The sequence below is a fragment of the Rissa tridactyla genome, chromosome 1 (genome assembly GCF_028500815.1).
Source record: "Rissa tridactyla isolate bRisTri1 chromosome 1, bRisTri1.patW.cur.20221130, whole genome shotgun sequence".
NCBI classification, from domain to species: Eukaryota; Metazoa; Chordata; class Aves; order Charadriiformes; family Laridae; genus Rissa; species Rissa tridactyla.
Window position 1 is genome coordinate 2,140,685 of NC_071466.1, and position 15,399 is coordinate 2,156,083.

General features: G+C 40.1%; 1 protein-coding gene across 23 annotated transcripts in view; it reads right to left on the minus strand.

The window, feature by feature from the left end:
• The window catches only part of DLG2 (discs large MAGUK scaffold protein 2), a 1,057,033-nt gene that overhangs the window by 14,720 nt on the left and 1,026,914 nt on the right, over positions 1-15,399 (minus strand). For 12 of the 23 annotated variants that reach the window (XM_054188265.1, XM_054188269.1, XM_054188268.1 and 9 more), the window contains 2 exons: positions 11,242-11,341; positions 7,198-7,239 (listed from right to left, as the gene is read on the minus strand). In XM_054188265.1, the coding sequence (XP_054044240.1) occupies positions 7,198-7,239; positions 11,242-11,341 (142 nt within the window). Of the gene's footprint in view, positions 1-7,197; positions 7,240-10,304; positions 10,351-11,241; positions 11,342-15,399 lie in introns of all 23 variants that reach the window. The other 11 variants (XM_054188274.1, XM_054188270.1, XM_054188277.1 and 8 more) reach the window with 2 other exon arrangements.

Below are 15,399 nucleotides of genomic sequence, written 5' to 3' on the forward strand. Positions count from 1 at the left end.
TAGCAATGGTGCTGAAGCAGCACAGGAGAAAATACCGTTTTTAATAATAGGAAGGGATCAGACAGCTTTTGAGAACAAGGCAACATAACACGAGGAGTGTGGACAATGAATTTTCTTCTCTATTTGCAAATGTTTGATACTGTAATCACCTGCTTAACTTTGGCTTTTTGCCAAGTTAAAACGCCAGAATTATTGTTAGACTAGGTTTCACGCGTCAGATGTATTGCTTTCCCTTAAGTTTCTCTGGGAATTTTGAGGGTGGTATAAAACTCAGGATGTGCCATTCCGCTGCAGATGAAACGATTGACTCTCCAGGCCGGAGGGGCACACTCCTGCGCTGCCTGCCCTCCAGCCCCCCAAGGACATGCGTTTCAACAGCCCAAGAAAGCCAGTCTTGGGGTGGGCGATGAAGGCGTCACGTACTGAGCGTGTGGAGAGGAGCCTGTTTGTACGAATACAATCTTAAACTTGAAAATACTTGTTTTGGTGGATACAGATTTACAGAAGGGGATTCATTTCAGCTAATTTCAGGAACATGTATCACAAGTGCTTATGTCTGAGCTAGTCCCTAGGCACCCTTTAGAGACAATAGGTGCCTACAAATAGGCAAGTGCTTATTCTACAACATGAGTCATCTGACCTATTTTATATGTCTACTTTGGGATGAGAGAAAAAGTCAGAAGGGCGCTTTTGTCTCCGTTGTCCCATAACGGCATTTAAACAGCAAGGTCAGATGCAGACATCTGCATGTAAAGAGTAGAATCCCATGGGAGTGACAGTGACTGAAGGAAAATAACCAATAACTCTGATGCTATTTAAAAATTTCTCTGTGGGATAATATTTGGCTTGGGCAGGGAATTATAACCAGCACAAATAAGCCAGCACAGATTTTACCTTCTCTTTTGCCCAGTCTCTGGCAGACATGTCCAGATGTTAAAGCTGTCGTTATCTCCACGCCATCAACAGGGTATGGGCTATGGAGACAAACCAGCCTCTTGTTTCACAGAAGTCTCGTGAAACTGTGGCCCAACTGAAGGCAAAGGAAAAAAACTCCATCCCACTCAAATTGTGCTGAAGCTTAAGCCATTGGAAAGGGTTGCAGCAAGTAAGGAGAAACTTCGAGGTTGTTGTGATACAGAGGGACTGAAAGACTGACGTCTTCCTGAGTGAAGGCTCTTCAGCGCTGGGTTTCAGACTCTACACGGAGTGTGAGTGCGGGGGAAAGCTGCACCATTTCCACTGCTTTACTTTTCTGGAAAAAAGGCTCAGGAAGCTCAACTTTCTATGTGAATAAAATCCTTTCTGCCCAGACAACATCCTGTAAGTCCTTAGGGGCTAATACACTTGCTAATGTACCAGATGGTATTCTTTAATGATCTCTACTCAGTCAGTTCTGCACCATTTTGAAGTAGTCCATAAAGTATTAAGTATAATGAAGAGCTCTGGAGTCAATCAATAATTGGATCGGTACAACCTTGCGATGGCTTTGAGGTGTGAGACACAGTGTGAAACTCAGCAGGACACAGGCTATTATCTATCATTTGACTAAGCCTCATTTACCACCCACATTAATGGCTTAATTAGCACAGGTTAGCTATATTGATCTGGAAAATCTTTTCGAAATTAAACAGTCAAAACGAAAAGCGAAAAAAGACAAAGTCCTTTCTGTAGGATTTCGGCATGATCCCTTGTTCTTTGGTAAAATTCCATCAAGTCAAAAAGAGAAGAAAAGAAAGAAAATAAGGAAAGAGAAGAAAGAAAAAGGAAGCTCTCCTAAATGTAATATACTTATGAGTAAAATTATTGGAGGGCTTTCACTTTCCCAGCATTGCTATGGCTCTGCTTCCCTTTGTTCTTGGTTTGCCGGTTGGTGATTTCTCATGCTTGGGAAGAGAAGAATCATCTGGAGTTTGTTATAACTCGTCGCTTCTATAAACAGGGCAGAGAGGTCCTGCGTGGTCAGATGAGTTTCATAAGAACTACTAATCTCATCTTTTTAAAGGATTTTATAGTGTTTGAGAGGGGCTAAAATGGATTTAAGGTGTTGCCACTGTTTTCCCTTTCTGATTAGATGGCAGAGAATCTGTGAAAGACTCAAAACCAGTTTCGGTGTAGACCTGGCAGACACCAGGCATTTTTCATATCATCCATAAAAAGGCCCCCTTTCCTGTTGGGAAATAGGATGCCAGAGCACCCAGAGCTTCTGCAGTGCTGGCGTAACTGCACCCAGTAGCGGGGCAGGAGAGCTGCTGCCAGCTGCCGTGGTGCGGCCACCTTGGAACCAAACACCCACCCTCAGCAAGCCCTTATGCAGTGGGAATCCATGGATTTTTGGCATCCCATTAATGGCTGTGATTGAAAAAAATCTGTGAAGGGATCTAAGTGAATAACAAAAAAAGTAGTGCTTATGAAGAGAGCTAAAAATTATTTATGATTTTAGAAAAATCAAAGAGAATTTTAGGGTTCATTAAAATTTCTGGGCTAGTGGTGGTGGTCGCCATCATTCCGCATGTGAAATACATGTAGATGAGCCAAATTGATTTTATTTTCGAGCCCTTGCCTGAATTTTGTTGCTCAGCTGGATCTAAGATCAAAGAAGGCTTGTTTTTCTGTCATCATCCTTTTAGGTTTTGGGCTAAGGTATGGATTAGCTGAGTTGTACTTGCAAGATCTTGGAGAAATCAATTTCTTGTTTTGTTTCATCTGCACAGACTGCACTGGACGGTCAATATCCTAGCCCCTGTTTGGCTCAAAATCCCTTTCCCGGACCTCTATTTATGTAAGTAAACACATGATTTTTGGAAATATGTTGATAGCTATGAAAGGTTGGAAATCCAATACGTGAAAAGATCATCAGTAGTCTGAGAATGAATTTGTGACCGAAAAGTTGTCCCTTGGCACTATATGTCTAAGATAATATAGCTTGTGAGGGCATAAAATGAGACTTCAGTGCTTGTGCCAATTTGAGTGTGCCTGAATAATACAGTAATCCTTGGGGAGCGTGAGGGCCAACGTAAGTGTCCTAATTAATCAGTGGCCTAACATAATAATCAGGGCTCCTTTAACCTTATTCTGAGTCTTCAAATCTCATTACAAGAGTAACTCGCTGACTTGCTGACAGAGGGTAAAAACATTTGTTTCTAACAATTTTCCTTATTTTTAACTTTTAGTCATCTATTGCCTCTCTAGGTAATTGGTGCAATCACAACTAGTTATGCAATTAGGCTAAATAGATGTCGTAATGTGTGTGTAATTTTGACGACAGCTGTAAAAACCTTTTCTGAACTATGTGTAAGAGTGTTACAACACATACGCAACAGAGAGACATGAAATTCGTGACCATTATGAAAATCCTGTCTCGCAAAATAAAAACTGATGAGTCCACGGTAAAAAATATGTTCTTACAAGCTGGATTTGAAGAAGAAATCAGAACATTTTAAGTTACAGAGCTCAAAATAAACTTTCAATCATGGTTTGATTAGCTGGTTCAGGGTTAAGTCAAGGCTGGTTTTATGTAACCCTATCACAAAAGGAACATCTTTCTGCCAGTCCGGGATTTTATATACCACTCTGCAAACTTGTTTTTACTGCTGAGAACAGATGCAAAGAAACTACCATAGTTATAGCCTTCACAGTAGCATGGCCAGTGTGATGCAGCAGCAGCTGTGTGGCAGCTCAGCCCGTTTTAGATCAGGCCAGCATCTGTTCCTGGCTCAAAAATACTTTTTAATTTTTTTTTAAAAAGGGAAAGATTCTACTGTCAAATGTGCTTGTGGTTCCCCCTGAGGCTGAGGTAAAGAAAACCCCCCCGTTGGCTCCAGCTCTTTTGCTCATTACAAACCCAGAAATGAGGTTCACTATGTGTAACAGCCTTGCTGCTAAGAAGTGGCCAAAGAATTTTCTCTTGAGACCACATAGAAGGACTTTCAATTATATCATTATTTTGAAACAAAAAGTATTTGACTTCTGTTAAGAAGTTGATTCTTTAACCCCCAAGCCCAAGATGTGAGCAATACTTCAACCCAATGCTCACATTTTTAAGCAATATATTTTTTTTTAAATCCATATGAATGCATCAGAATATCTCCCAGAAAAAGCCCAGTCAATCTGTAACCCCTCTATTGATGACTGTCCAGGGCACAACCTGGACAGTTCTCAGGAGCCTTCAACATCACTTTGTGTAGTTGTACCCCTGGTTTGGAATGGTTCTAGGAATGATCAAGTAATACAGGTTTCGACACTAGCTACTTTTCACTAAAAGCTCATCATGAGAAGCAAAAGTTAGAGAAACATGTTAAAGCAATTGCCAGAGACCCCCTAGAACAAATGCAGAACCCCTCACTCTGGACTCCAACTGGCCTGATTTTAGGGACAAATATGAACATTTGCAGGAGAACACATGGCACTTGCCAGTTGTTTCTTACCCACAGACTTTTTTTTGTGCTGGCCAAGGTGTGAATTGCTGATTTCATAGAATCATAGAATCATTTAGGTTGGATAGACACTTAAGATCATTGAGACCAACTGTAAACCTAGCTGCCAAGTCCACCACTAAACCATGTCCTCCAGCACCACCTCTACACATTTATATGCCTCCAGGGATGGCGACTCCACCACTGCCCTGGGCAGCCTGGTCCAATGCTTGATAACCCTTTCACTGAAGAAATTTTTCCTAAGATCCATCCTAAACCTCCCCTGGCACAACTTGAGGCCGTTTCCTCTTGTCCCATGGCCTGTTCCTTGGGAGAAGAGCCTGACCCCCCCTGGCTCCCCCCTCCTTTCAGGGAGCTGCAAAGAGCGAGAAGGTCTCCCCTCAGCCTCCTCTTCTCCAGGCTAAACACCCCCAGCTCCCTCAGCCGCTCCTCACCAGACTTGTGCTCCAGACCCCTCACCAGCTCCGTTGCCCTTCTCTGGACACGCTCCAGCTCCTCAATGTCTTTTTTGTGGTGAGGGGCCCAAAACTGGACACAACCCTCGAGATGGGGCCTCACCAGTGCCCAGTGCAGGGGGATGGTCACTGCCCTAGTCCTGCTGGCCACGCTGTTCCTGACGCAGGCCAGGATGCTGTTGGCCGTCTTGGCCACCTGGGCACACTGCTGGCTCATATTCAGCTGGCTGTCCATGAACACCCCCAGGTCCTTTTCCGCCAGGGATCTTTCCAGCCACTCCTCCCCATTTTCCTACAATTCAGAAAGCAGTGGGGCAGGCAACCCCTTTTTTTCCTGCTCGTTTGCTGGGGAAACAGAAGAGAAAAGGAGCACTGGGAGAGGGTCACAACCCCATGCAAAACCCTTGAGCTCTCCAGTAGTGGTTTATTTGCTCCTCATGAATTTTTCAGCTTCATTTTTTTTTCCTCCTCTTAGTGTGCCCCATTTTACCAGTGCACAGACTGAGGACTAGACGAGTTTGCAAGTCAACACACGCGGTGCCCTGGTAAAACAAGTTGTAGTGCTTCACCTTGAACGCACAAATTCTCCTTGAAGTAGCACTACACCACACTGAAGAACAGCTTTGCAATATGGCTGGCTCCAAATGGAGTTCAAAACAAACTTGGGTTTATGGCAGTGACTGATGTTGGGCCCCATTTTCGGCTACCCAGATGCAAACAAGAAGAGCAGAAATAATAACTGCATGCTGTCTTATTCTACCAGGAATGAGCTTTACTCCAAGCACCTATTATTTTTTTTTCCCTTTCATTAGAAATAAATAAATTAGAATATTGAGGAATATGTCTTTAGGAAATATTCACAGACTAGGTCTGATAATTACACTTCCCACATGAGTTATATTGATAGGCCTTTTAGTGTCCTCTCTCATCAGTCCCAGAAGGTTAGAAATGCAGTGAAATAATACAACTTCCTCATGACGGGCCTCATCTCTTTTATCTCTGTGCCCTCACAATTTGTTGACTGCTCTCTCTGACCACCCGGAGCAGACCTGAAAACTTCTGAAAATTTAACCTACTGACTCATTCCTGATTGCAAAGTCGCTCTTAGGGAAGAGCATCTTATATTTCAAACATAAAATCCTTCTCCTCCTCCTCAGTAGAGGACACATTAAAAATAAAGTGGTTGAGAACTGGATCTTGGCAGTTCAAGAGCGCCTACTGTTTTCTTGTGACTCTGGCAATTGCTTTCCAAGGAAACCTTTGCAATACAAGAGAATACAAACAAATTTGCCATTTCTGAATTGCATAAGATTAGCTGTTTTACTGAGAAAAAACAGTGTTTATTAACAGAGCTCAACTGCTAGGCACTATATCAAGGCTAATAAATATGACGTATGATACCAATGATTACCTGAATGTATGTGGGTGCTTAGCACAAGTGCTGAGTGACTGGTGGAAAACTTGATTTGCTAAGCAAATGGCTTGAAAAAATTAAAGAACTGGGTGATTTAGTAAGCAATCTGTCATTTTAATTACCTTTTATTACATTTCCAGGCATTTATTTAATGCTTTATTTTTTTACTTTTCAACACTTCCAGAAAAAAAAAGTTATATTGGTAAAATTTTGGGGTATTACTAATAGTTACCTAGAACATACGATCTGCCTCTTGGCTATATGACCGGACGGAGTCTGTAATTCCAACCAGATGAGGTTGTAGGGTTGGGACCTCTGCTTATAGGGAATCTGTGACATTCAGTGGCAGTGCCTAAGGGGTGAATGTCTATCTTACCTTTTTTGGAAGACTTCAATATGCATTAGGAAATCTGTACCGCCAAAATGACGGGCTCAACACAGTTTTGGGGACTATTTCTTAGTCCTTCATACAGGCATGCAGAAATGCAAGTAAAAATCATGGTCTTGTAAAGAGGATGCTTTTTGCAGGTTTGACTACAGCTATGGATTAATTTTACTCTTAAAAGATCATCAACAAGCTACTCTCTCCCTGCTGAAATAAACTTGTCACTAAACCAAATAATCCCGACTTTCGCAGGTTATGCACAGCCAGGTTTGGTTTTATGTCCCAGAATACATCCCAAATAACAACCTTCCTCCCTTCTCTTATAAAGGTTGACAGTTTTCTTTTACAGCTTTGTACTCAAGATGTGCTCGTAAATTTGAATTCCAAGCCATTTGCTCCAACCGTCTTTTTAACATTAACAAAAGAGCAGCAAGGAGAGAAACAAAATAAAAGAAACAAACAGAACAAGCAATGCAAAGTAAAAGGACTCTAATGAAAGCAGTAACTTACTGTAGCTACTTTCACTATCGCTGGCATTAGAAGAAACATGTTCTGCAAGAACAGTACAGCAAATTAAAGAACATAACCAAGCACCACAGAGCTGCAGAAACTTAAAAGAACTGCCACAGTCATGCAAAGGTAGTTGTGCAGAGAGGAAATAAAAACTATGCAGTGACATCACCTGAAAACTCTCAGATAATTTACACAGGTAAAATGAAAGCTTTCTCTCTTGTGGCATTTCAGAAAGACAATATATGTATTATTAGCTAGTGACACGTGTCATGGCAGAGCCATGTCATTTCTTGATGAGACAATGACATTTCAGACAACCTAATTTCAAAGTATATTCTGGTTCACTTGCATCTCACTGGACGTCTTGGGTAATTTCATGAAACCTGAGCTCATATTATTCTGCACTATCACTAACGCGCATCATTAATGCATTGGAACTATTCCTGCTAAACTTCTAACCTGTGGCCATCTGTATTCACTGTGCACTATCCCAAAGGGTTAACAAATTAACATGAAAATGGTTTTGATACCAAATATTGTAACTGTATCCATTTTACCCTGTCCAAAAAAAAAAGACGACAAAACCAATGACAAGACTAAGAAAAAAAAAATACGGAAGAAATCTTTTTCCAGACATTGTCAAACCTAAGGATTTGAGCTAGAACATGAAAACCTTTACCAGACCAGTCTGGATGGGTGACTAGGTTTGCAAGAACTATCATGATGGGTCAGACTTGTGGTTTGGCAAATTTGGTGTCCTATTTCTATCATCATATTATTTAAAGAGAAGTGGAATCTATATCATGTGAAGCTGCTGTTCCCAAACTGTAGTCAGCAGAGTGTTTGTGGTCAGTCAGACCTTGGTATATGATCTCCAAGAGGTCTGCAGAACCACATTAAATGGTGGTTTTAATAGTATCTCTGGTAGAAACGCTGATTACCTTGCACCTGAAAGATCATTTGACAGCTGAAACTTTTCACGGCTCCAGGACATTTAGAAGCCAATGGTATAATGGCTATGGAGTGGGGAGCCAGACTGGGTTAGTAAGAATGAGACACAGTGGTTAAATGGACAACGGGTACAAAGAAGTCACCTCCTGACAAACGCTAGGAGCCAAAATTGGTCCAATATTTGTCATTAAACCAGTGGGTGGATTAGTCTGCGGGTGACTCACAACACTGGCCTGCAACTGCCTCTAAACATTCCCAGTGAAAGAAGGAACTCGTAAAAGCCAAGAACCCCCTGGGATGAACCCAGAGCAGACCATGTATGGGTGTCATGAAGGATGACTAGGGGAACAGTGCCAAGGCCGCCTCTTCTCTGCAAGGTGCTGCGTTTCCCCCAGGCACCAGTCTAATGCCTTTGGGTTCCTAGAGTGGGACTGATGGGGTTACTGGAGTAGCAGAAATGAGAGGGGTTGATACCTGCTAAAAATAGTAATGGAAAACTTTGATCTTGGGCTCAGTAACAAGCTTAAAAAAATTAAACTTACATTTGAAAGAAAACAGTATATTGGCTTTTGGACATTTCGTAGCAAGTTAACAAGAGTTATCTCAAGCTAATATGCTATACAGGACCCTGAAGAACTTTATTAAAAAAGAACAAATATCCTCCATAGTAAGAACTGTCATTAAAAAGCATCTCTGAATTGAATATCAATGAAATTTGGATGGGCGGGAATGTCTAGAGGTGTGTCAGTAACCGAAAGCTAGGTGCAATATTAATAGAGAAACTGGAGCCTATATAATACCTCTGTGCTACTTTTCCCTTAGCGATTTGCAGAATTCAGTTATCTCCTTCCAAACGGTTGGATGTTATGGAGATTTGTCTTTGTAAGGACAGAGATATTCATGAGGGTTATCAGATCAGAAGTATTCTACTTCTCTTCAGCCGGGAAGGATCTGCATTTGTTGCTAATGAGCTGCTATGGCACTTTACTTAAAGTAGGAGAATGGTTAAAATTCAGGTGGCAGCAACATTTGCTGTCCATCACCGACAAAACTAGTTTTGCGGAACTGTTCTTCTTCGTACAAGAGATGAAGCTTTCATCTTTAAATTGAGAGCTACTGTACGGCTTAAAGTTAAACCATTAAAAAGTCTTTTCAACAAATCAGTCAGAAACAGAATAATGTCTAAAATTGTGTTCATGGGTGTGCATTCCTGCAATTAAAAAGCACATACAAAACAGTAGGCGATGCAGTGTTAACATTCACACACATTTTGCTCCAACTGCTTGGCACTTAAGAAAAAGAATAAGAACTGAGGACGAAGCAGCCAAACACATGCAAGTGGCATTTTGTTTAAATTATTTAGCTCTGGATACAGAATATAATGTGGCTATATACATATAGAAATCAGCTGCAAATATTTCACTCTATACAATTTTCCTGGTCTAACTTTCGAGGAAGCAAAATTGTTTCTGGACAATTATCTGCGACATTACGCGTTCTGCAACGCCAGGTCTTGAGACAGGATTGCTGCATCAGAGAAAGAAATTGATTAAGGTTGCGTGACAGAGAATAGGTTGCTAATGGTGAAATGGGTCCCAAATTAGCTTTGGAGAAGGCATGGTCTTCTCTAGCCTGCAAATGACTTCTTCCATTAATAACAAATACTAATCTAAAATCCAGCAAAGTAACAAACACTCCCATGCAAAAAGCTGAAAATGCAGAAGCAACAGCATAAAATAATTTTCTATTGAGCTCCTCAGGATGTAATCAAGTTAAAATGTTTAACTTTCCCTTTAGATGGAGAGGGAGGGATCGTTGCCGAAAAGAACAGTCTAGGCAGCGAAACGAGTTCTAGGTATGCTACTCTACAGAACTGCCATGATGGGAACAATAACATACTGTCAGAAACAAAAGGTGTTATTACAAAAGAAGTGAAAGTGTCTGCTTGATACACTGTATGTTATTTAATATTGTCATGCAGAACAAAACGATTGAAACATTTTTAATGCATTCACAGCTGGGTAACAAATAAAACTCTATCTTGTGCATGCCAGGAGTGGAGGGTCCTCAGAGAAGGAACAGAAGCCAAAACAAAACAAAACAAAACAAAACAAAAAAAAAAAGATTTACAGTGACCATTCCTGGGAACTTACTCAGAGTCTTTGTTCCATAACCGTCGTCACCTAATCCGGGGATGTCCTGCACGGAAGTCCCCAGAGAGAGCAATGAGAAAGGAAGAACAGCCGCAGAAGAGGAAGGAAGAAGTCAGTGGAGTTGAAATGGATACTACCATGACTGACCATGTTGATTGAGCAATCTGGATCCCTGCTTTTTCTGTCTGAAACAACTTTAAACCCATAGTCTATGGGAGTTGCAGCCAATGAAAGAAGCAGTGACCATGACAAGTGGCTTTTGGAGCTGTGTGGAAGAAGGAACAACCAGAAATAAAGTCCCAGGAATGATCCTCACTGGAAAAATTTAGGAGAGAATTATTAAGAATAAAAGTGAATATTTGGGCTTGGATCCAGCATATATTTTCAATAATGCTGGTTCTCTGTACAATTTAAGCAAGCAGTAAATGCCTGGGGAGGGACACATTCCAAGATCTGATTTACTTCTTTAAGCTGTTAGCATGAATACTTTATTTAATTGTTAAACATTCAGTGAAGCTGCCCATGGCAATCAATTTGGAGAACAGAAAAGAGATTAGAGCAGACCTTTTAAAAAAGTAATAATTTAGTTTAATATTGGGAAAGAAATCACTTTTACTTTGTTTTTGAGCCAGTTCTGATCCAGGAATATTTAATCAGAGGCAAGTTTGGATTTACGATAGGTGCCACAGCAACTTCGAGGAGCCACATTTGCTCTTCCAAAAGTTAAGGTCACTGTTTTATTCTTCTGAAAACGGTGTTTCCAGGGAAGGAAGGACCAGCTGGATCCAAACTGCAGTCACACATTGGTCACAGTAGTAAAACCTCTCCTGCCTGCCTACGACAGATATTTGCCTGGATGTGTGTGATACTGGTATCATGCGTGTCACCCATTTTTTTGTGCTGCTGCATGTGACATCGTCTCCAAGAGGTTACTTACGTTCTGGATCACTTGTTTCCTGCTCACTCTGCTCCTTGCTCTTGTAGAATGGGAATTTTCGTGAAAAGATGAAGTTCTTTTTACGCTTGTCATTGAATGACTGTGAAGGAGAAAAGGCATGGGGCAAAAACAGGGACGTCTAATTGTTGTCACACTCATGCTGACAAAACAACTAGTTTGTAAAAGTGGAGAGAACTGTAGTGACTCAAATCAGCCCAAACCAAGCGGCTGCAAAGAATCAGAGGTGGCTGCGGTGAGGTCTGTGGGTTGAAGGCAAAGCCCCTGGAGACCTGATCGGTTTGATCATGGAGGTCTCAAATCACAACCTTCAGCTCCTTTATGTGGAAACTGTTGTGTTTGGCTTGTTCAGATAAAGGGCTACAGATGGCTCAGCATGCTTTGAGATCAAGCCACTCATCTTTAATCGCAGCGGACTGTGCACAGAATTAATTAACGGGCTGAAAAAGAACAGGCTGTAAAAAGGAAAGTGGAAGCCTTTGATTTACTTGTAGCAGGTATGTGAATTCAGCCCTGTGCCAATTAAAATAAAATATTTTTTTCTGGTAACTGCTGCTGTTTTCATAGTGTCTTATTTGGCCTCTCAATCGACAAGTTCTGAAGTGTGTTTTTATGCTTTTTTGGGACATAATTTAAAAAAAAATAATTCATAGAATCATAGAATCATAGAATCTTCATGGTTGGAAAGGACCTTTGAGATCATCAAGTCCAACCATACACACACCAAAAAAATCCCCCCTACAATCTCTGCCACTAGAGCATGCCCTGAAGTGCCAAATCTAGACATTTTTTAAACACCTCTAGGGATGGTGACTCAACCACCTCCCTGGGCAGGCTGTTCCAGTGCCTGGAATTGTTTTATTTTATACATGTATATTTACTCATTAGGTTCCTCTGGATATGCTTTTAATTTTATGTGATTTAGAGATGGAATTCTGCTGATAAGCAGTATTTCATTACAAGTTGAGCAACATATATTGCTTTAATTCTTCAAATGGATAATTAACATGGAAGAAATTGGGTTTTTTACATGATAAAACCTTTGACGTTATAGAGACGCAAGGGTTCATGGCACTGCACTATGTAAAAGCAGGATATGCCTACTTGAGACATCTGTTTCAGATACTAAATGAGGAATTAGTGTCCCTATACAGTCAACTAGAGAAGGTGGCAGTTCCAGAGGGCACCTATGAAGCTGCAGATAGTGTTTATCTGAAGTGATCTGTGCTGTCCATCAGATAATGTCCTACACTCTTTCCTATATTGAATATATGCAATGCCCAGACACACAACTTTGCGAGTAATCGCCTCCAAGAGTGCAGAGACCTTCTTAACTCATTTAAAGGACCGATATCTCACGCGTTTGTTATTGCTCAAATAAAATATAACCAGTATTTGGCTCCAATTCTGAAATGGAATAGATTTAGAGTTTCAGAACATAATTAATTTTCTTACATTTTGGAAGCACAGCACAAAATGTGGTTTAGAATACGTATTTCTGAAAGACGTGGTTAGGTACTGAAAATCTCTATTAAAATAGTTGTCTACTTGTGTCACGAAAGTTTCATGCCACTTTTACATTTCAAGCATATTTAAAGTTCAGTAACTGAAAACAAAGGAAAAAAAAAATGCACATAAATGATCCATGAAAATCTCCGAGTATGTAAACATTCAATGTGAACTTAATGTGGAGGTCATGCACAAATAATCCAGACAGCATGCAATTTCAAAACAAAGCAAATATGAAAGAAAGCTAGAGGAAAAAAATAATGCACATGAAGGATTAAAGTAATCTGTGGATGAAAAGAGGACTGACATGCACATCACATCACGTTAATGACCTAAAGGATATAATTAAATTAAAATGTGTTTTCTGTGACCTTTTCTTTTACTTTTTCCAAAGAAAAGAATGTAGCATGTTAACATTTCCCATTGTGAAAATGTTGTTTGTCATGATTCATCTGAATTTGACACAGTAATACTACAGGCATTACACTTTAAAAGGGAAAAATAGATATATATACAATAGCACCTCAAAAAACAAAGAGGTTTTAAAATGACAATCACTTCATTACCAAATGCCATTTCACTTTGGAATTAAAGAGAATGTTTTCAAATTGATAAATAAATATGCTGTGTTTCATAGAGATTATACCATAAATAACACTTATAAGTATTCTTTTTCAATCTTTTCCCCAACAGTCCAGAGCAGAAACTTCAGAAAGCCCATTTTCACCAGAGAAGCATATATTTTTTTTCAAGCTTATGCATGATCTAACAGTATATTCCAAATTAGACTAGATATACTAGTCTATTATATCTATATCTATAGATATAATAGATATACTATAGTGTTATATAAACTTTCTCTCCTTTTGCAATCTCACGTACTGGGTTGCCCTTTTAATATTTAATATTGTTCCCCTTCAATGTGGACAATCAAAGTCTGACAACTCATAGCAGGTGACTATTACGGCCAACTGTGTCACTGCATTTACACCAGTAAAAAACCTTGTTCCTAAAATAAAGCTGACTCTTAGTTTATTAATATCCATAAGCAAATATTTTTGTGCATGTGTTAACGCTTCTGTAGATTAATCAATGTGTATATTCATGTTACTGCCCGTATATACTATCACAGTGTAGTAGTAGGGTTTATATTTAAAATAGCAAAAAACTGCAAAATATTACAAAACACTAAAATGGGTCTGATCCTGCAAACTTATAGAAATAATTGTCCTTGGTATCAACTGAACGGGCTTACCAAGTATATATTTTCTTGTGCATGTTTCTTCACAAGAGACCAAAGACAGGAGCCTTGATTTTGGTTTTGTATCCAATATAAATCTGATTAAAATCAGGCTGGTGGTCTGATATATATATATATACCTTAAGGATATGAAATCCTGCAGACACCCAGCAAAATGCTTCTTACAGATGCCATGATACATATCTCTAATGTACAGAGATAAGGGGGTTGGCAAAGAGACGTCAGGGAGACTCATACAGAATAAAATCAGGTTTTTACTGGACAAACCGTGTTAATTCCGTATTTTGTTTTCTTGGTGGAGGAGCAGAGACCAACACTGAAAACATATGTTCTTTTTTAAGAAAGGATCATGCACGTGAGGAACGGTGGTAGGGTTAAACTGCAAAATTCACACGTATGCTTTTGAGAGGATTTACTTCTAAGAATGGAAATTTTGAGACCTGTCAAATATTCTGGATCCAGTTTGCACAGGGGCTCCCAATGTGACCAGAGGGCTGTGGGAGAGCCGTAGGATAAATGAGAGAAGTCTTTGCCTACATCTCTCAGCCCCATGCAAAAGCTGCATGCAACGGGAATTGAAATTGTGATGATATCAAGCTCAGGCTTGGTTCAACAGTATTTAAGCAGGCAGAGTTTCTGGAAGTCAGTGAAAAAGTGCCTGAAAATGGATTTCTGTATAAGTCGCAATTTCTTTGCCATTAATATTGTAAAATCCTGTAATGGCAAATGACTCGGGCATTTCAGTCACCGTGAAAAACCTGTACAATAGATTACTTGTATACCTCACTGCCATCAGTCCGCACAGACTACCACTAACCTAGGAACTGTCATTAGTAGGCACTTTACGTAGACAAGCACCTGAGACTAAAAAGCAAATGGAATGTTCAAGCACTGTTTGACAACTGAACAGTGGGGTCATTCTTCACAATGTTTGAACTGTGATGCAAAAAAGAGTCTTTTCTCAGGGAAAAAAAAAGGGGAGAAAACCTTTCACTGATGTCCTGGCTCAAGTTCTTGTTTGATACTACTTAGGCATAGACCGCGTTTTGGAAAAGCCAGAAGAAAACTGTGATGCGCACTCTTGCTTGGCCCAATATCCCCAGATGTCCCCAGTTATGCAAGTCTGGCTTACACACACCGACCTTCCCTGGTTGTGACAGACATTAAGACACTGCATGTTTCTCATCCGGAAGATCTCCCTTTGGTACTTTTTTTGTGTCAACGTCACTTTTGTATTCTAAATGCTTCTCCCCGGGTACAGCGGCTGCATATATGTTACTCGTCAGCTAATAGGATAGTGGTTATTTAAAGGAAATTTTCAGGTAACTTTGAATAAACTATCCAATTTCAAAATTTGCTTTATAGTGGTA